The 20357-nt window shown below is 31.5% G+C and overlaps 1 protein-coding gene across 7 annotated transcripts in view; it reads left to right on the top strand.

Moving 5' to 3' along the window:
• The window catches only part of LOC134692133 (phenylalanine--tRNA ligase beta subunit-like), a 51699-nt gene extending 31342 nt beyond the window's left edge, over window positions 1-20357 (top strand). For all 7 annotated transcript variants that reach the window (XM_063552560.1, XM_063552557.1, XM_063552559.1 and 4 more), the window contains 11 exons: window positions 5591-5699; window positions 6078-6210; window positions 6706-6757; window positions 7048-7109; window positions 11261-11369; window positions 11629-11727; window positions 12922-13002; window positions 13608-13700; window positions 14770-14887; window positions 15646-15801; window positions 19417-20357. In XM_063552560.1, coding sequence (XP_063408630.1) covers window positions 5591-5699; window positions 6078-6210; window positions 6706-6757; window positions 7048-7109; window positions 11261-11369; window positions 11629-11727; window positions 12922-13002; window positions 13608-13700; window positions 14770-14887; window positions 15646-15801; window positions 19417-19568 — 1164 coding nt within the window. In that variant the 3' untranslated portion in view covers window positions 19569-20357. The remainder of the gene's footprint in view (window positions 1-5590; window positions 5700-6077; window positions 6211-6705; window positions 6758-7047; window positions 7110-11260; window positions 11370-11628; window positions 11728-12921; window positions 13003-13607; window positions 13701-14769; window positions 14888-15645; window positions 15802-19416) is intronic.

The raw sequence follows: 20357 nt of genomic DNA, 5'->3' as shown, positions 1-20357 counted from the left end.
TAAATAGAAAATAATGAAATTTAAACACTGTTTATGACCACAAAAGGAAGGTTGGTATTGATTTTGGGAGTTTAGGTCACAACAGTTTAGGAATTAGGGGCCAAAAAGGGACCCAAATAAGCATTTTTCTTGGTTTTCGCACCATAACTTTAGTATAAGTAAATAGAAATCTATGAAATTTAAACACAAGGTTTATGACCATAAAAGGAAGGTTGGTAATGATTTTGGGAGTTTTGGTCCCAACAGTTTAGGAATAAGGGGCCCAAAGGGTCCAAAATTAAACTTTGTTTGATTTCATCAAAATTGAATAATTGGGGTTCTTTGATATGCTGAATCTAACTGTGTATGTAGATTTTTAACTTTTGTCCCTTTTTCAAATTGGTCTACATTAAGGTCCAAAGGGTCCAAAATTAAACTTCATTTGATTTTGACAAAAAATTAATTGTTTGGGTTCTTTGATATGCTGAATCTAAAAATGTACTTAGATTCTTGATTATCGGCCCAGTTTTCAAGTTGGTCCAAATCGGGGTCCAAAATCAAACTTTGTTTGATTTCATCAAAAATTGAATAAACAGGGTTCTTTGATATGCCAAATCTAACTGTGTATGTAGATTCCTCATTTTTATACGACCGCAAATTTTGAAAAAAATTTCGTCGTATATTGCTATCACGTTGGCGTCGTCGTCGTCGTCGTCGTCGTCGTCGTCGTCGTCGTCGTCCGAATACTTTTAGTTTTCGCACTCTAACTTTAGTAAAAGTGAATAGAAATCTATGAAATTTTAACACAAGGTTTATGACCATAAAAGGAAGGCTGGTATTGATTTTGGTAGTTTTGGTCCCAACATTTAAGGAATTAGGGGCCAAAAAGGGCCCAAATAAGCATTTTCTTGGTTTTCGCACTATAACTTTAGTTTAAGTTAATAGAAATCTATGAAATTTTGACACAAGGTTTATGACCACAAAAGAAAGGTTGGGATTGATTTTGGGAGTTTTGGTTTCAACAGTTTAGGAATTAGGGGCCAAAAAAGGGCCCAAATAAGCATTATTCTTGGTTTTCGCACAATAACTTTAGTTAAAGTAAATAGAAATCAATGAAATTTAAACACAATGTTTATGACCACTAAAGGAAGGTTGGTATTGATTTTGGGAGTTTCGGTCCCAACAGTTTAGGAATAAGGGGCCAAAAAGGGACCCAAATAAGCATTTTTCTTGGTTTTCGCACCATAGCGTTAGTATAAGTGAATAGAAATCTATGAAATTTAAACACAAGGTTTATGACTATAAAAGGAAGGTTGGTATTGATTTTGGGAGTTTTGGTTCCAACAGTTAAGGAAAAAGGGGCCCAAAGGGTCCAAAATTAAACTTTGTTTGATTTCATCAAAATTGAATAATTGGGGTTCTTTAATATGCCGAATCTAACTGTGTATGTAGATTCTTAATTTTTGGTCCCGTTTTCAAATTGGTCTACATTAAGGTCCAAAGGGTCCAAAATTAAACTTAGTTTGATTTTAACAAAAATTGAAACCTTGGGGTGCTTTGAAATGCTGAATCTAAAAATGTACTTAGATTTTTGATTATTGGCCCAGTTTTCAAGTTGGCCCAAATCGAGGTCCAAAATTAAACATTGTTTGATTTCATCAAAAATTGAATAATTGGGGTTCTTTGATATGCCAAATCTAACTGTGTATGTAGATTCTTAATTTTTGGTCCAGTTTTAAGATTGGTCTAAATTAAAGTGCAAAGGGTACAAAATTAAACTAAGTTTGATTTTAATAAAAATTAAATTCTTGGGCCTCTTTGATATGCTGAATATAAACATGTACTTAGATTTTTGATTATGGACCCAGTTTTCAAGTTGGTCCAAATCAGGATCTAAAATTATTATATTAAGTATTGTGCAATAGCAAGTCTTTTCAATTGCACAGTATTGTGCAATGGCAAGAAATATCTAATTTCACAATATTGTGAAATAGCAAATTTTTTTTTAATTAAGAGTTATCTTTCTTTGTCCAGTATAGTAAGCAAGAAATATCTGCAAGAATTTTTTTTAGTTGGAGTTATCTTTCTTTGTCCAGAATCAACTTAAATCTTTGTTATATACAATGTATATTCACTTTTTACTACCAACTGATAAATTTAAATAATCTTTACCATTCAGTGATTACAAGCAGTTTTTTTACATCTTAATATTTTATGATGTATTTAAATGAGTAGTAATTGTTGCAAACTCTATTAGAATATTTTAATTGAAATTAGTTTTGGAATAAGGGAAAGGGGGATGTGATTAAAAAATTGGGTTCAATTTTTCTCATTTGAAATTTCATAAATAAAAAGAAAATTTCTTCAAATATTTTTTTGAGAGGATTTATATTCAACAGCATAGTGAATTGCTCTAAGAGAAAACAAAAATTTTAAGTTCATTTGAATATATTCATTCTGTGTCAGAAACCTATGCTGTGTCAACTATTTAATCACAATCCAAATTGAGAGCGGAATCCAGCTTGAATGTTGTGTCCATACTTGCCCCAACCATTCAGGGTTCAACCTCTGCGGTCGTATAAAGCTACGCCCTGCGGAGCATCTGGTTGGTCTTGTTTTCAAATTGGTCTACATTAAAGTCCAAAGGGTCCAAAATTAAACTTAGTTTCATTTTAACAAAAATTGAAATCTTGGGGTTCTTTGATATGCTGAATCCAAACATGTACTTAGATTTTTGATTATGGGCCCAGTTTTCAAGTTGGTCCAAATCAGGATCTAAAATTATTATATTAAGTTTTGTGCAATAGCAAGTCTTTTCAATTGCACAGTATTGCGCAATGGCAAGAAATATCTTATTGCAAAATATTGTGAAATAGCAATTTTGTTTTTAATTAGAGTTATCTTTCTTTGTCCAGAATAGTAAGCAAGAAATATCTAATTGTAAGATTTTTTTTTATTTGGAGTTATCTTTCTTTGTCCAGAATCAACTTAAATCTTTGTTATATATACAATATACAATGTATATTCACTTTTTACTACCAACTGATTAATTAGAATAATCTTTACCATTCAGTGATAACAAGCAGTTTTTTTACATCTTAATATTTTATGATGTATTTAAATGAGTAGTTATTGTTGCAAACTCCATTAGAAATTTTAATTGAGATTAGTTTTGGAATAAGGGAAAGGGGGATGTGATTAAAAAAATTGGGTTTATTTTCTCATTTGAAATTTCATAAATAAAAAGAAAATTTCTTCTAACATTTTTTTTAAGAGGATTAATATTCAACAGCATAGTGAATTGCTCTAAGAGAAAACAAAAATTTTAAGTTCATTAGAACACATTCATTCTGTGTCAGAAACCTATGCTGTGTCAACTATTTAATCACAATCCAAATTTAGAGCTAAATCCAGCTTGAATGTTGTGTCCATACTTGCCCCAACCGTTCAGGGTTCAACCTCTGCGGTCGTATAAAGCTACACCCTGCGGAGCATCTGGTTTTAATTTCAGATACGTACATGTGTTATCAATTTTCCTCTTGCAAGTTCACCTCATCTAATGTAGACAGCATTTTAATACACTATATAGACAATCATGTTGGTCCACAAACAATTAGAGAGCCGTGGTGTAGTGGTTAGTGCATCGGACTACTAACACAAAGGTTCCTGGTTCGATTCCTGTTTGGGATGAATATTTCAGGAACCCAATTTCGGCTCTCCCTTGACACCATTTGCAAGTATGGTCTTGAGGAAACGATGATAGTCCGTCGGACGGGGACGATAAATGGCTGGCCCGTGTAAAGAGAGAGCCACATCTCTTGCACGTTATAGACACCCTTGTAGATTTCGAAAAAGAGTAGGCTAATGCCGCTACAAGGCAGCACTCGCACCCGCAAAGTGGAAAGGGATTAATATAAGTTGCAAAACTTGTTTTCCACTATAAATAAATATGTTTAAATTAAACATTTAGTTCTAGGAAGAAAGTTTTGGATGAAAACACTGGTCATACGGCATATCGGTCCGTACATTTCGGAGTAGAAGTCACAAAACTTAAAATGATGTTAAGAAAAGGTTAAAAGTCAAATATAAATTTAGAAGAACATGTTTTTAAAATACTCCGAACAAACTAGTGAAGGTGAGCTCCAGCAAAATAGATCCTACAATAGTCTTGTATAAATAGCGAATTTCAAAGGGGAGCCTTGTTAATTGTATAAACAGAAAACAGAATTGTTTTATTTTATATATCAAGACAAATCAAGATTTTATTCTGCTCCTCTGGAACCATACACATGGGCTCAATTACCGGATATTCATAATATTTAAGGTTCGTCTGAATGAATTGAAAAATATGGCCGTTTTTACACACACCTATCTATTAAGAGAACAAACTGATGCATCTAGGAAAGTATTAAGGATTATGTATCCTTGTGTTGCTTCAATGCTAAACATATGGAATTTTTATAGAAAATAACAAAAATCTCTTTATTAAAGGCTGTGGATTTTCTATAAAAATCTTGGTTTATTTGCCACAAAATACTCTTTTTCTATTAAATGCTAGGCAACAGTAAATAATAATGCTTTGCATCAAGTTTTCCCCTAGTATATGTTTAAAATGGACTGTATCTATTATTCATTTTATCTGTAGTTTGATACAATTGATGTTTAAAAAATTCGTACAAAAATGGCTATAGAAGGGTACATAAACCTTAAAGCATGGCAGGACCTTTAGATATGTAAAAGTTATATAAAGTCTTATGTTTGAGAAAAAAACTAACTAAGCTGGTTTTTGAGTTGCATTTTTTTTAAATATGCAGAAGATAGAAAAATAAACAGACATACGATATAAAAAAGAAGATATGGTATGATTGCCAATGAGACAACTATCCACAAAAGACCAAAATAACACAAACATTAACAATTAAAGGTCACATTTGAGTTTCATTTGATACGGTCCACTCAGTTACATGTTGTAGTTAAAATCACCTATTGTTTGCAGGTGTCTATTGTCCATCTATTGTCCATTTAAATAAAAACTACTCACAACATCGATTATACTATTTACTATCATTTTCATATAAACTGAAAATACGCCAAATAGTTAAAAAGAACCTACCGAGCCCCTATTGCGACAAACTCAACAAAAAACAATGTATACAAATATGGATATTTCTTTCAATTGACGGTAATCCTTTTAAATTTAGTCATTCTTTATAAATTACGGTCATCTTAACAATTTACAGTCATCTTTTAACCAATTACGGTCAGCCTTGTTATGAATCGCTTATCCTGTTACGGTCATCTCGATAACGATTTACGGTCATCTTAGCGAATTTTTCAAATCCAATTTCCCGTTTTGTACACGTTCCTTGGTAGAGATTTGTGACTTCCGTGTGAATCTTTTATGAATTTACATCGTACCAATGTATGCTTTGTAAAGAAAGTGATGTAGAAACACCTTAACAGACAATACAAATACTGACCTAATTTTTCATCCGACATCTTGGGATGACCGTGAATGCAGTTACGGTCATCAGCTTTACCCCAGTGTTGCTGTGGGGGTATCATCAGTGAGCAGTAGCTCGCAGTTTCACTTCTTTTTACTGTTTTACAGTTAGATAGTCACTTGAAGCCATATCTACCTATCATTAGAGACAGCCCAGTCTACCCTGTGATTTATGACAGGAACAACGTTGTTTTGTCCATGCCACCTATTATAAATGGTAAATATTACAGAAATATTTTCAGGAATGAATTATATAAAAAAAATCACATTGAAACAGTTAAATTCATATGGTTAAGGCTATTACATTTTAATGATAGTAGGGGGTAGGAAGGGTAGATAAAGATTTGGGGATTCATTAGTCATGCATGGTTTTATGTCCATTGAATGTATGGGGTATTACATTAAAAAAAAGTATGTTGGTTGTTAGAATTAGTCCTTGTTATTCTAGATACATACATTTTCTATAGGGCTGATATAACTTACGGATGCAAAGATCTTATTTGAACCAAGGCAAATGTTTCTTAAACACTTATACATTTAGTTGTTGACAAACAGATATGCTTTTTAAAATAACTCCATCTACATACTTTTTTAGGTGACCACAGTAAGATTACACTGGACACCAGAAATGTCTTCATAGAATCTACAGCAACTGATTTAAACAAAGCTAAAATTGTCTTAGATACAATCGTCACAATGTTCAGTGAATATTGTGATCAACCATTCACGTGAGTAAATATGTACTGTAGTTGTGAGTTATCAAGACATCTTATAGCAGGCAGTATGAATAGATTTTAAGGATGGAGAGGGATTATTACTCATTTTCTAAACTGCGATTCAATATCGAATTCTATAAAACATACCAAATTTCTAAAGTTTAATTGTCAAACTAGAGAAACATTACACATATGAATATGTTGGATTGTTTTTTTTTTTGATAAATTACATAAATCAACATAATTTAAAAGATGGCATGAATTGAAAACTTCTTCATTGGGGTGTAAAAAAGATGACAGAATTCATTTTGTATGACGTTTGTAAGCGCTTCATTCCTAAAATGTGCACATGATCAGTGCTTTTACAACATAAATGTTACATTTCAATTTGGAATGAAGTTTAATTTCAGAATGACGTGAGATTGTTATCAGCCAATCAAAATAATGTTTTATAATGAAACATACATGTTATGTAATTAATTTATAATCAATTAATTCATATTTCAGAGTAGAACCAGTAGAGGTTACACATTCTGATGGCTCAGTACACCTGTACCCAGTAAGTAAATCATAATAAAATAAAATTCTACGTTTAGTCAAAATTATATTAATGTAAAGAAATTTAGATTCCCTTTATAAGCGTGTATTTTTTTTTTCTTTGATGAAATTAGATTTAGGTCTGTATTACCTAGTTTTAATTTCATAATTTCAAATTTTATTTTAGAAGAATCCTTATACTGGTTTAGATCCACAAGTTCAAAATCTAAGGATAAATTCTTATTTCAAAAGTATCAGAAAATAAAAGCTCTCTTAATATTAAAGTTGCATATATAAAAACTATTTTTCTAGGAATTGCCCTACAGATATGAAGAGGTTGATGTAGACGATGTCAACAAAAAAGTAGGAATAAGGTTGGTATATATAGACTATGTTAATGTAAACCAGAGGGAGTCTAATTGAATGGCAAGAAACTCCTCATGATTGTACAGCCTATGATAATCTGTTTAGTCCTTTCTTCTAGGCAAAATCAATGACGTAGGCTTATGACCTTATAATTACATTAGATGTAAGTTTCATTATAATACGTTATTCTGATTGGCTAACATGTTATTCCGTAAACAATTGCATCAGACAATAACATTTATCATGCATGATGACACGAGGTCTGACAAAAAAGTGCACAGGTGAATTAAATAAAACTGGATAAAAATCGTGTTTTCATGATTTTAGCTAAAAAAATGTAATTATAAGTATTGAATACTTCTTTTTGAAACTTTATAGGGTTGTAAAAGCGTTGACCGTGCGTACATTTTTAGAATGAAGCGCTTCCGCACTTCATACAAAATGTACTTCGGTCAACGCTTTTACCACCCAATAAATTTACAAAAAGAAGCATTCAATTCTTAAATGTATTTCTTTTCTATTTGACAGATAAATTTAGATTCCTACACTGCAGCAAGTGTGTCACTATATTTCTCCACTCAAGACAGCTAAATTTTATTATTTAAAGAGTTAGGCTTGCCAAGCTTTTTAAATAGTAAAATTTAACTGTTGAGAGAGGAGAAAAATCATAATACAAGAGTTATAGTGTTGGAATCCCTAGTTATTTTAATCTTTCTATTTCAAAAAATTTCAGAAAGTTGTGTTCTTTATATGTGATGTCATCAAACATTGTTGCCTTTTTCATGACGTCACAATTGGAAAATTCTAAAGAAACCAAGAAATTTTGATGTCATAATCAAATATCAACTAATCATTTGCCGAGAACTGATATACACTAGTGATATGAGTGAGGAATAACAAGCACAAAAATTATCGAAAAACTTGTATCACTCTGGAAGTATTGGATGGATTATTTTGATACAGAGAAATCATAGTGAAAATTTAAGAATAATAAGAACATCAAGTGTTATACTTTTATAGACTATAGAAAATTTTAGTCATAAGTGATTTATATGACTTTTATTTTGGAAGGACAGAAAAATCCAAATTAAATCTATAAACTTTTAAATTTTCATCTATAAAAAAATCATTCTGATCATAATGGAGTGTGGAATATAAGTAATCAATACTACAACCCAAGGACAGTCGAAAAGAAGGACATATGGGCGTATGACATTTGCGCCGATTTTGAAAATTTTCATTCTTTCATTTGCGCCGATTTTATATTTGCACCTAATTAGATTTACAGGTAAGTTAAATTTTGTGCATGATCTGTGCTATACCATTGGTAAAATCTGGTTATAATTGTTTTTCATCCATGTTAATTTTGATTCATATTGTTCTGGAACTTCTTTGTAACTTGATGGACATATTGCACACTGAAAGGGACAGAGGAGTCAATTCTTTTTTCTTTCATCGAGGGCCATACATATCGGAAGGTCAGTGTTCTGAAACATAACTACATATCTTAATAATGTTCCATAAAATCGTGTAAAGCAAGAGTTACCACGGATTCTATTGTCAAAACACAAATCGAGCATAACCATGTGGCAAATGTCCGAAAGACAGATGCTGAAGAACTACAGATACGTTCAACAAGGAAAAAAGTCTGGAGATGTATCTTGTAGGCCTTCTTCCACCTCCCAGTGGTGAGCAGGGGACAACAGATATATACATGTTGTGATTGACAATTTATTACATTTGTACAGAGACATATATACATGTGTATATATGTCTCTGATTTGTACAAGTGGCAATTGGAGGAGGTCTATAATGATAAATGAAAAATAACATGACTTGGCCCCATGATGGAGAGTTCTCTCATTGACACTCGTATCACACCTTCTTATATATATTCACCTGTAATTTACCTGTAATAAAATCGGCGCAAATGAAAGAAAAAATCGGCGCAAATGAAATGCAGATCGGCGCAAATGCAAAACGCCGGGACATATAAAGGTCAATATTTAGTCTTCAACAATGGATAAAACTTTCTATGATATATTGATATGACAGGTAAACTTGATCATTATAAAGATCAGGAGAATAATATGCCATTACTTGACTTTTGATTCAATTATTTTTATACGACCGCAAATTTTGAAAAAATTTTCGTCGTATATTGCTATCACGTTGGCGTCGTCGTCGTCGTCGTCGTCGTCGTCCGAATACTTTTAGTTTTCGCACTCTAACTTTAGTAAAAGTGAATAGAAATCTATGAAATTTTAACACAAGGTTTATGACCATAAAAGGAAGGCTGGTATTGATTTTGGGAGTTTTGGTCCCAACATTTTAGGAATTAGGGGCCAAAAAGGGCCCAAATAAGCATTTTCTTGGTTTTCGCACTATAACTTTAGTTTAAGTTAATAGAAATCTATGAAATTTTGACACAAGGTTTATAACCACAAAATAAAGGTTGGTATTGATTTTGGGAGTTTTATTTTCAACAGTTTAGGAATTAGGGGCCAAAAAAGGGCCCAAATAAGCATTATTCTTGGTTTTCGCACAATAACTTTAGTTAAAGTAAATAGAAATCAATGAAATTTAAACACAATGTTTATGACCACAAAAGGAAGGTTGGTATTGATTTTGGGAGTTTCGGTCCCAACAGTTTAGGAATTAGGGGCCAAAAAGGGACCCAAATAAGCATTTTTCTTGGTTTTCGCACCATAGCGTTAGTATAAGTAAATAGAAATCTATGAAATTTAAACACAAGGTTTATGACTATAAAAGGAAGGTTGGTATTGATTTTGGAAGTTTTGGTCCCAACAGTTAAGGACAAAGGGGCCCAAAGGGTCCAAAATTAAACTTTGTTTGATTTCATCAAAATTGAATAATTGGGGTTCTTTAATATGCCGAATCTAACTGTGTATGTAGATTCTTAACTTTTGGTCCCGTTTTCAAATTGGTCTACATTAAGGTCCAAAGGGTCCAAAATTAAACTTAGTTTGATTTTAACAAAAATTGAAACCTTGGGGTTCTTTGATATGCTGAATCTAAAAATGTACTTAGATTTTTTATTATTGGCCCAGTTTTCAAGTTGGCCCAAATCGGGGTCCAAAATTAAACATTGTTTGATTTCATCAAAAATTGAATAATTGGGGTTCTTTGATATGCCAAATCTAACTGTGTATGTAGATTCTTAATTTTTGGTCCAGTTTTAAAATTGGTCTAAATTAAAGTGCAAAGGGTCCAAAATTAAACTAAGTTTGATTTTAACAAAAATTAAATTCTTGGGCCTCTTTGATATGCTGAATCTAAACATGTACTTAGATTTTTGATTATGGGCCCAGTTTTCAAGTTGGTCCAAATCAGGATCTAAAATTATTATATTAAGTATTGTGCAATAGCAAGTCTTTTCAATTGCACAGTATTGTGCAATGGCAAGAAATATCTTATTTCACAATATTGTGAAATAGCAAATTTTTTTTTAATTAAGAGTTATCTTTCTTTGTCCAGTATAGTAAGCAAGAAATATCTGCAAGAATTTTTTTTAATTGGAGTTATCTTTCTTTGTCCAGAATCAACTTAAATCTTTGTTATATATACAATATACAATGTATATTCACTTTTTACTACATTTGTACCAACTGATAAATTTAAATAATCTTTACCATTCAGTGATAACAAGCAGTTTTTTTACATCATGTATTTAAATGAGTAGTAATTGTTGCAAACTCCATTAGAATATTTTAATTGAAATTAGTTTTGGAATAAGGGAAAGGGGGATGTGAATAAAAAATTGGGTTAAATTTTTCTCATTTGAAATTTCATAAATAAAAAGAAAATTTCTTCAAACATTTTTTTGAGAGGATTAATATTCAAGAGCATAGTGAATTGCTCTAAGAGAAAACAAAAATTTTAAGTTCATTTGAATACATTCATTCTGTGTCAGAAACCTATGCTGTGTCAACTATTTAATCACAATCCAAATTTAGAGCGGAATCCAGCTTGAATGTTGTGTCCATACTTGCCCAAACCGTTCAGGGTTCAACATCTGCGGTCGTATAAAGCTACGCCCTGCGGAGCATCTGGTTTCATTTAAAGCAGATACTTTTAAATTAGTCAATCTAAACCTGGTGATGATGTTAAAAATAAATATATATATTTTATGTTTCAGTATTTCAGCAGATACTATGTCCAATCTTCTGACTAAAATGTGTCTGAAATCTGAAGTATTACCTGGAGGATTAAAAATTAAAGTAGAGATCCCACCAACCAGACATGATATCCTTTCTCAATGTCCAATCAAAATGCACACATTAACACATTGAATATTTAAGGGGCACTAGCTATAAAATATATAAAAAATCTAAAATATGATTTTATTGTACAATCATTAATGAAGGTAAAATAATAATTGGCTTTTTAAAGACAAAAACATATCTTTTTCTGATCTATACTTCTAGTCATATTAAGAGTTTAACACCATAAACTTTAAGAATAAAATATTATTGTTCTAATTATTGACCTTAACCAGTGGTACATGTGATTCACCCATGTGATGTGGTAGAAGATGTGGCCATAGCTTATGGGTACAACAAAATTATAAAGAAAATACCAGCTACAAGTACTATTGCAGATCAGGTAATGTCCTAAGTATTGACTCTATTGATGACACATGTACATATCTACAAGTTGTAAGACCAGAATTGTCATAAAATATCTGACGATATACTTGGACTTATTTGGTACTTATTTTTATGGACTCCATTGGTTTGATCAAAACACAAATTTTAATGTTTTGATAGACTACAAAATTTCTCTAAGCTTGCATGCAAAGTTTGGCAAAGCCATAAGACACATAATTTTTCCTCTATCCACTTAAGTTGTTACCCATTAGAATAGATTGAACTCAGTAATAATAATATAAAAGCTTTACTTTTTATATACAAAGCATATGAATATCTGAAAATTTTCAAATACTGAAACTGTCTTATTAAGGAAAAACTTACAATTAAATTTTAAAACCTCTATATTATTGTGTATATTATGTATTTAAAATTGGTTTCATGTTTAAGGTGGCTCGTGAGTACAAAAATTTTAGCAAAAAATTAAACCTTTATTTTTTCTTTACAAATTTTATTTATTACACTTTTAGTTGTTACTTTATGATATGGTACAAAAAACAACCCCAAAAAATGATTTGGTTTCGCCTCAGATGACTTTAAAAATTGAAAAAGCTCCAAATTATCTCCCTTTGGTGCAAAAATGCCATTTTTTTTGCCTTAAATTTGAAATATCTTTTTTAACTCATTGGTGACCTACATTTTTTATTACTGTTTTCAAATAAGCTATACATAAACTAAATAATTGTAAAATTTAAGCGATTTCTTATATTAGGTTATTTTTTTATTTCGATATTTCCTCTTTTTCTCCTATTAGTTCAACAGAAAAAAAGGACATTAACAAAAATGTATGCTTCTTCCAGCGGCAGATTTTAGCTTAAATGAACGGTGACCCCATTTTTTTATTTCATTTTTCTTTTAAGTATAGGATAAAGTTCATTTATGAAAAAATATAGCGAAATCCTATATTAGAAAAAAAAAATCATTTATACCCAGGAGCCCCCTTAAATGCTATATTTTTTTCAAATAACATTACTTTAAAGATGAAGTCTAAAAATGCATTGAATTTTCAAGGATATTATTAGATGTATTTGTCATACAGCATATAATGCACATCAAATTAACTTGGAATTAGCAAGTATCCACTACTTTTATTAGAAAACATAATCTGATTTAACCACAAAGCTAGAATAATTTAATGTTTCTATTTCAGTTCCCTGTAAACAAACTGACAGATCTGTTAAGACAGGAAGTGGCTTGTGCAGGATTTACTGAAGTTTTAACTTTTGCCCTGGTAAGTTTGAATAAAAAAATTATGATGGTTTCTTCTGTCGTTTTAAATTTTGACTTGGTAACTTTGGATAAAAAAAAGATATACAGGTTAACCAAAGTTTTAACTTTTGCCCTCATAAGTTTGGATAAGTAAAAGATATTTGAGGTTTACTCTCAGGGGGACCACTTCAATATTTAATTGATATGGGGTGTCGCTAGGGTTCTGTTACCCCACCCTTTTCATATAATTTAGTTTTTAAAAGTGTATACCTTTTCATATATTGCATAGCTGACAATGTTACCTTTTCCCATAATGTTTGGAGTAGTTTGTTGTGTCATGTAAAAGGGGAATACCAAAGTGCTACAAGAGAGAAAATTGGATGATAAAAACAGCCAGAAACACCAAGAAAGATGACAGACAAAGTTATAGAATTTTTATTGACTTCATATTTTACTGATAGTTTTCCAATCCTATTCACATATTTTCAAGCTTGGAAACCTATTCCAGTGGTACAGCCTATCACCTGGCATTAAACATCAACAATCAATCCATATGATGTCGTGTGTTAAAGAATATGATTAAGAAAACATTACAAAAACGTTTTACTAAGCTTTTCTATTTTACAGTGTTCCAGAGATGATGTTGCACTTAAAATGAGGAAGACCATTAAAGAAGCAAATGCAGTACACATAGCTAACCCTAAAACACTTGAGTTTCAGGTAATACAGGTCACCTTGACCTACTTTTAATGAATAACCAATTTTTTATTACACAAAGCTCAAGGCAGACATACATTAATAGTACTGTAAATTCAGAAATTATTGCGAAAAAATGCGTCAGAGTTGTAAACGCAATAGTTTAAACTCGCATTTTGAAATATTTCATTTGAATTAAACTGGATATTTCTGAAAATCCTAAAAATTGAATTCACATTTAAGTCTTAATTGACAAAATCGCAATAATAAATTCACACAATAATTTCTGAATTTACAGTATATTAAATTGTTACAACAAACTGAGGGATGCAAGTGGAAAAGTAGGGATATCTTTGTGAGGTTTATTTGTGAAACAGTTGATGAATAGAACATTTATGTCAACCATTATATGTGACTGCATTCAGGAGATCTTGGCTATCTCACAGCAATATAAAAAAATACAAAATAAGCTGGATATAATATTTGAAATACCAGGGAACATTTATGTGAATTTTTAAGATAGATTCTCTTCATCCTCCAGTACAAAATTCCTGCCACTTTATTTATCAGGTGTTTTGTAAACCATTATGTATTTACTGTGTTTTCTTCGTATAATTTGTAATTTGTAATTCTATAACCCTAACCCCTACATGTCTCAATAACTCCAACTCATAGGCTTGATGTAAGTAAACAATTACAGGCTGTATGGTGACTTATGGGTATTTTGGGTGGTTACACTTCTGGGGTACCCCTGTTTTTGGTGGTGTGTGTGTTGCTTAGTCTTAGGTTTTCTAAGTTGTATTTTGTGTATTCTTGTTCGTCTTTTTTTTTAGCCATATTGTTTTTTCAGTTTGATTCGAATGGGTTTGAATTTTGTTTGGTATCATTGGCATCTCTTTTATTAACTTCTACGTCTTATAATTCCTTGTAGAAAGTTGACTCATTTGCAATCATACAACATTATTTTGTTTTTAACCAGTTTTTGGATGGAAAAATAGGTTCTTGATTGTTGTAGTGCATGGATAGGCGGGCACCACATTGAAGTAATATTGATAAATATTTATATGATTGAGTTATTTTTTCTCCATTGCAGATCGGAAGAACTACCTTACTGCCAGGTGTACTGAAGACGATATGTAACAACAAGAATATGCCACTTCCGCTCAAACTCTTTGAGATCTCTGATGTAATGTTCTGTGATAAAACTAAAGGTAAATATCCTATATGTAACAACAAGAATATGCCACTTCCGCTCAAACTCTTCGGGATTTCTGATGTTGTGTTCTGTGTTAAAACTAAAGGTAAATTTCCTACTGCAAATGTTGGAAAAATGATAAGCGTGACTACAGCCCTCTTAGGCAGTCAGAGGGCCCCAACTTTTGAAAAATTCTGAATCTGCCACTGTAAAGTCTAAAATTTTAAAAGAAAAAGTTGTGAAACTTAAAAAATTATCCGCTTTTGATATTCAAAATACTAAACTGTGGATCGGGATATGCTTGCCCTACTTGAGAACCTGAGATCTTTCTTATTTTCTTAGGGCTTAAGGTTGCCAATTCTTCAGTTTAATTGTTGTGTTTCCGTAAACTGTTGTTTGTCATTTGGTTGATTTTATTTATTTTCCCATGTCATGTCAGTTTGACATCCACTTAAGCATCAACCATTTGATTTTTGGGGGTGGGGGGCTATGGATTTTTTTGGAAAAAAAAGTTGGTTTCCAGTTTTTGGAGAAAAAAATAATTTGTTTTTGACCCTGAGAAAAAAAAAAATGTTTGTTTCACCCTCAGCTGCTACTATATGTAATGCTAAAATGTGGAAAATGGGGGAAAAAAAGTTTGTCCAGAAAAAAAATCCATAGCCCCCCCCCCCCCAGATAAGCAAATGGTTGCTGCCTTATAATTTTGAATATCCTTTTGGTATCTTCTAACTCACTTTTTATACACATATGTAAAAAAATGCCTATTATTTACAGATGTTGGAGCAAGAAATGAAAGACGCTTATGTGCAGTAAACTACAACAAATCTTCTGGGTTTGAAGTCATGAAAGGTCTACTGGACCGAGTGATGCAACTGTTAGAAGTTCCTATTGTCCAATCAGAACATGGCTATTATATTAAGTCATGTAAAGGTAAGTCATCATTATCCAATCAGAACAAGGCTATTTTATTAAGTCATGTAAAGGTTAGTCATCATTGTCCAATCAGAACAAGGCTATTAGTATAAGTCATGTAAAGGTTAGTCATCATTGTCCAATCAGAACAAGGCTATTAGTATAAGTCATGTAAAGGTTAGTCATCATTGTCCAATCAGAACAAGGCTATTTTATTAAGTCATGTAAAGGTTAGTCATCATTGTCCAATCAGAACAAGGATATTTTTATAAGTCATATAAAGGTTAGTAATCATTGTCCAATCAGAACAAGGCTATTAGTATAAGTGATGTGAAGGTTAGGCATCATTGTCCAATCAGAACAAGGCTATTTTATTAAGTCATGTAAAGGTTAGTCATCATTGTCCAATCAGAACAAGGCTATTTTATTAAGTCATGTAAAGGTTAGTCATCATTGTCCAATCAGAACAAGGCTATTAGTATAAGTCATGTAAAGGTTAGTCATCATTGTCCAATCAGAACAAGGCTATTAGTATAAGTCATATAAAGGTTAGTCATCATTGTCCAATCCGAACAAGGCTATTTTATTTAGGTCATGTAAAGGTTAGTCATCTTTGTCCAATCAGAACAAGGCTATTAGTATAAGTCATGTAAAGGTTAGTCATCATTGTCCAACAGAAAAATAAAATTGAGAATGGAAATGTGGAACATGTCAAAGAGACAACATCCCAACCAAAGAGTAGATAAAAGCCTATGGCCACCAATGGGTTTTCATTGCAGCCAGAAAGTCCCACACCCTGAGGTACTCCTCAGCTGGCCCTTAAACTAAAATGTGTTCTAGTGAAAATGGACGTCATACTTAACTCCAAAACATATTTTTTAGGCTATTTTATAAGTTTATAAGAAGGTTAGTCAGCATTGTCTAACCATACCCGTAGCCAGGGGGTTCGGACGAACACCCCCTTGAAAACAAATCAGCACTGTTCAAGTTTATGTTCTGTTCGAATTGTGACTGTTAAAGATGAATTTGTGAGTCCAACGAATGGAGTTGTGGGGTTTACACCAAAAAATCTTAGCTGAACAAAATATTCAAAATCAGTCAGGAATCTGATGTACAGTAGTTGTCGTTTGTTTATGTAATATATTCGTGTTTCTCGTTTCTCGTTTTGTTTATATAGATTAGACCGTTGGTTTTCCCGTTTGAATGGTTTTACACTAGTAATTTTGGGGCCCTTTATAGCTTGTTGTTCGGTGTGAGCCAAGGCTCCGTGTTGAAGGCCGTACTTTAACCTATAATGGTTTAATTTTTAAATTGTTATTTGGATGGAGAGTTGTCTCATTGGCACTCACACCACATCTTCCTATATCTATTAACAGATTCTAAAGTAAAGCAAGTGTCTATAAGGAACTGAGTAGAAATAACTAAACATCTGTCATCAATACTTACTATATGATACACACAGTACTGATACAATGTAGATGCATTACAGATTGAGGGATTTGATTCGAAAAAACTTTTCACTTATATATTGGATTTGTAGACCTTGTATCTTTTTATACGACCGCAAATTAAATGTCAAAAAAAATTTCGTCGTATATTGCTATCACCTTGGCGTCGTCGTCGTCGTCGTCCGAATACTTTAAGTTTTCGCACTCTAACTTTAGTAAAAGTGAATATAAATCTATAAAATTTTATAACAAGGTTTATGACCACAAAAGGAAGGTTGGTATTGATTTTGGGAGTTTTGGTCCCAACATTTTAGGAATTAGGGGCCAAAAAGGGCCAAAATAAGCATTTTCTTGGTTTTCGCACTATAACTTTAGTTTAAGTTAATAGAAATCTATGAAATTTTGACACAAGGTTTATGACCACAAAAGAAAGGTTGGGATTGATTTTGGGAGTTTTGGTTTCAACAGTGTAGGAATTAGGGGCCAAAAAAGGGCACAAATAAGCATTATTCTTGGTTTTCGCACAATAACTTAAGTTTAAGTAAATAGAAAATAATGAAATTTAAACACAATGTTTATGACCACAAAAGGAAGGTTGGTATTGATTTTGGGAGTTTAGGGCCCCACAGTTTAGGATTTAGGGGCCAAAAAAGGACCCAAATAAGCATTTTTCTTGGTTTTCGCACCATAACTTTAGTATAAGTAAATAGAAATCTATGAAATTTAAACACAAGGTTTATGACCATAAAAGGAAGGTTGGTAATGATTTTGGGAGTTTTGGTCCCAACAGTTTAGGAATAAGGGGCCCAAAGGGTCCAAAATTAAACTTTGTTTGAATTCATTAAAATTGAATAATTAGGGTTCTTTGATATGCCGAATCTAACTGTGTATGTAGATTTTTAACTTTTGGTCCCGTTTTCAAATTGGTCTACATTAAGGTCCAAAGGGTCCAAAATTAAACTTCGTTTGATTTTTACAAAAAATTAATCTGTTGGGTTCTTTGATATGCTGAATCTAAAAATGTACTTAGATTCTTGATTATCGGCCCAGTTTTCAAGTTGGTCCAAATCGGGGTCCAAAATTAAACTTTGTTTGATTTCATCAAAAATTGAATAAATGGGGTTCTTTGATATGCCAAATCTAACTGTGTATGTAGATTCCTCATTTTTGGTCTTGTTTTCAAATTGGTCTACATTAAAGTCCAAAGGGTCCAAAATTAAACTTAGTTTGATTTTAACAAAAATTGAAATCTTGGGGTTCTTTGATATGCTGAATCCAAACATGTACTTAGATTTTTGATTATGGGCCCAGTTTTCAAGTTGGTCCAAATCAGGATCTAAAATTATTATATTAAGTTTTGTGCAATAGCAAGTCTTTTCAATTGCACAGTATTGCGCAATGGCAAGAAATATCTTATTGCAAAATATTGTGAAATAGCAATTTTGTTTTTAATTAGAGTTATCTTTCTTCAGTTTGTCCAGAATAGTAAGCAAGAAATATCTAATTGTAAGAATTTTTTTTATTTGGAGTTATCTTTCTTTGTCCAGAATCAACTTAAATTTTTGTTATATATACAATATACAATGTATATTCACTTTTTACTACCAACTGATAAATTAAAATAATCTTTACCATTCAGTGATAACAAGCAGTTTTTTTACATCTTAATATTTTATGATGTATTTAAATGAGTAGTAATTGTTGCAAACTCCATTAGAAATTTTAATTGAGATTAGTTTTGGAATAAGGGAAAGGGGGATGTGATTAAAAAAATTGGGTTCAATTTTCTCATTTGAAATTTCATAAATAAAAAGAAAATTTCTTCAAACATTTTTTTGAGAGGAAAAATATTCAACAGCATAGTGAATTGCTCTAAGAGAAAACAAAAATTTTAAGTTCATTAGAACACATTCATTCTGTGTCAGAAACCTATGCTGTGTCAACTATTTAATCACAATCCAAATTTAGAGCTGAATCCAGCTTGAATGTTATGTCCATACTTGCCCCAACCGTTCAGGGTTCAACCTCTGCGGAGCATCTTTTTTAAACATGAAAGATAGAAAACTGTTATTTTACTGCAAGTTGATAAAATATTTCATTTTCCCCTTCAATAAAGACAACTTTAGTTAACAACCGCAATAAAGTTTATCAGTATCAGTTATATTGTGGTTTATTTTATTTTCAGATGCCACATACTTTGAAGGACGATGTGCTGAGATAATATATAACAATTCTGTGATTGGTAAAATTGGAGTTCTTCATCCGGAAGTTCTGAAAGAATTTGAGTTAACCAACCCTTGTTCTTGTATGGAGTTTTCAATAGAACCATTCCTGTGAAACTTCATGGACAACTGTTAATTAATTTAATGAGAATATTTATTTGTTTAAATGTTATTGGACAGTCATTTAAAAAAAATCAATATGACATCCTAGAAACTGTCATCAAAATTAGTACACATAGTATCTTTTCTGTAGACGTTTATTTATTTTCATTCATGTTTACTTTTTAATGACAAATATACATATGTTGCACTCAAATATTTAAAGCAGATCTGTATAAGTTTCATACTATAAATCCAGAAACTAATGTGAAAAAAGATGTTGAAGTGAATATTAACATATAAGTTTGATCGAATCATGATTATTGCTAGCAATATTTCATAACAGCAAGCATCATACATTAAGGTCAGCAGCTGAAGAATCCATAGACTGTAAATTCAGATATTATTGTGAGGTTTTTATTATTGCGAAAAATGCGACAGTGTTGTGAACGCAATAATTTTAACTCGCATTTTAAAATATTTTATATGAATTAAACAGGATTTTACTTAAAATCTTAAAAATTAAAATCGTATTTAAGTCTAAAATGACAAAATTGCAATAATAAATGCACGCAATAATTTCTGAATTTACAGTAGTCAAAACATTGCATTAAAAGCACATTTTTAACTTACATTCATCAGAAATCTTAAATATAATATTGCTTGTTTAGAATGGACTCTAAATTTGAAATATCTGACCATAGGAATGTGTGTTCCTTGGACATATTTATTGTTAACTATATAAACATCAAGATTGTCAAGCATTGGTACCAAACATTTTCAAATAAATTTTTATGTATGCGTA

Source organism: Mytilus trossulus, chromosome 12 (assembly GCF_036588685.1).
Source record: "Mytilus trossulus isolate FHL-02 chromosome 12, PNRI_Mtr1.1.1.hap1, whole genome shotgun sequence".
Lineage (NCBI taxonomy): Eukaryota > Metazoa > Mollusca > Bivalvia > Mytilida > Mytilidae > Mytilus > Mytilus trossulus.
The sequence above is the reverse complement of the archived record's forward strand: the minus strand, read 5'-3'. Positions and strand labels throughout refer to the sequence as shown.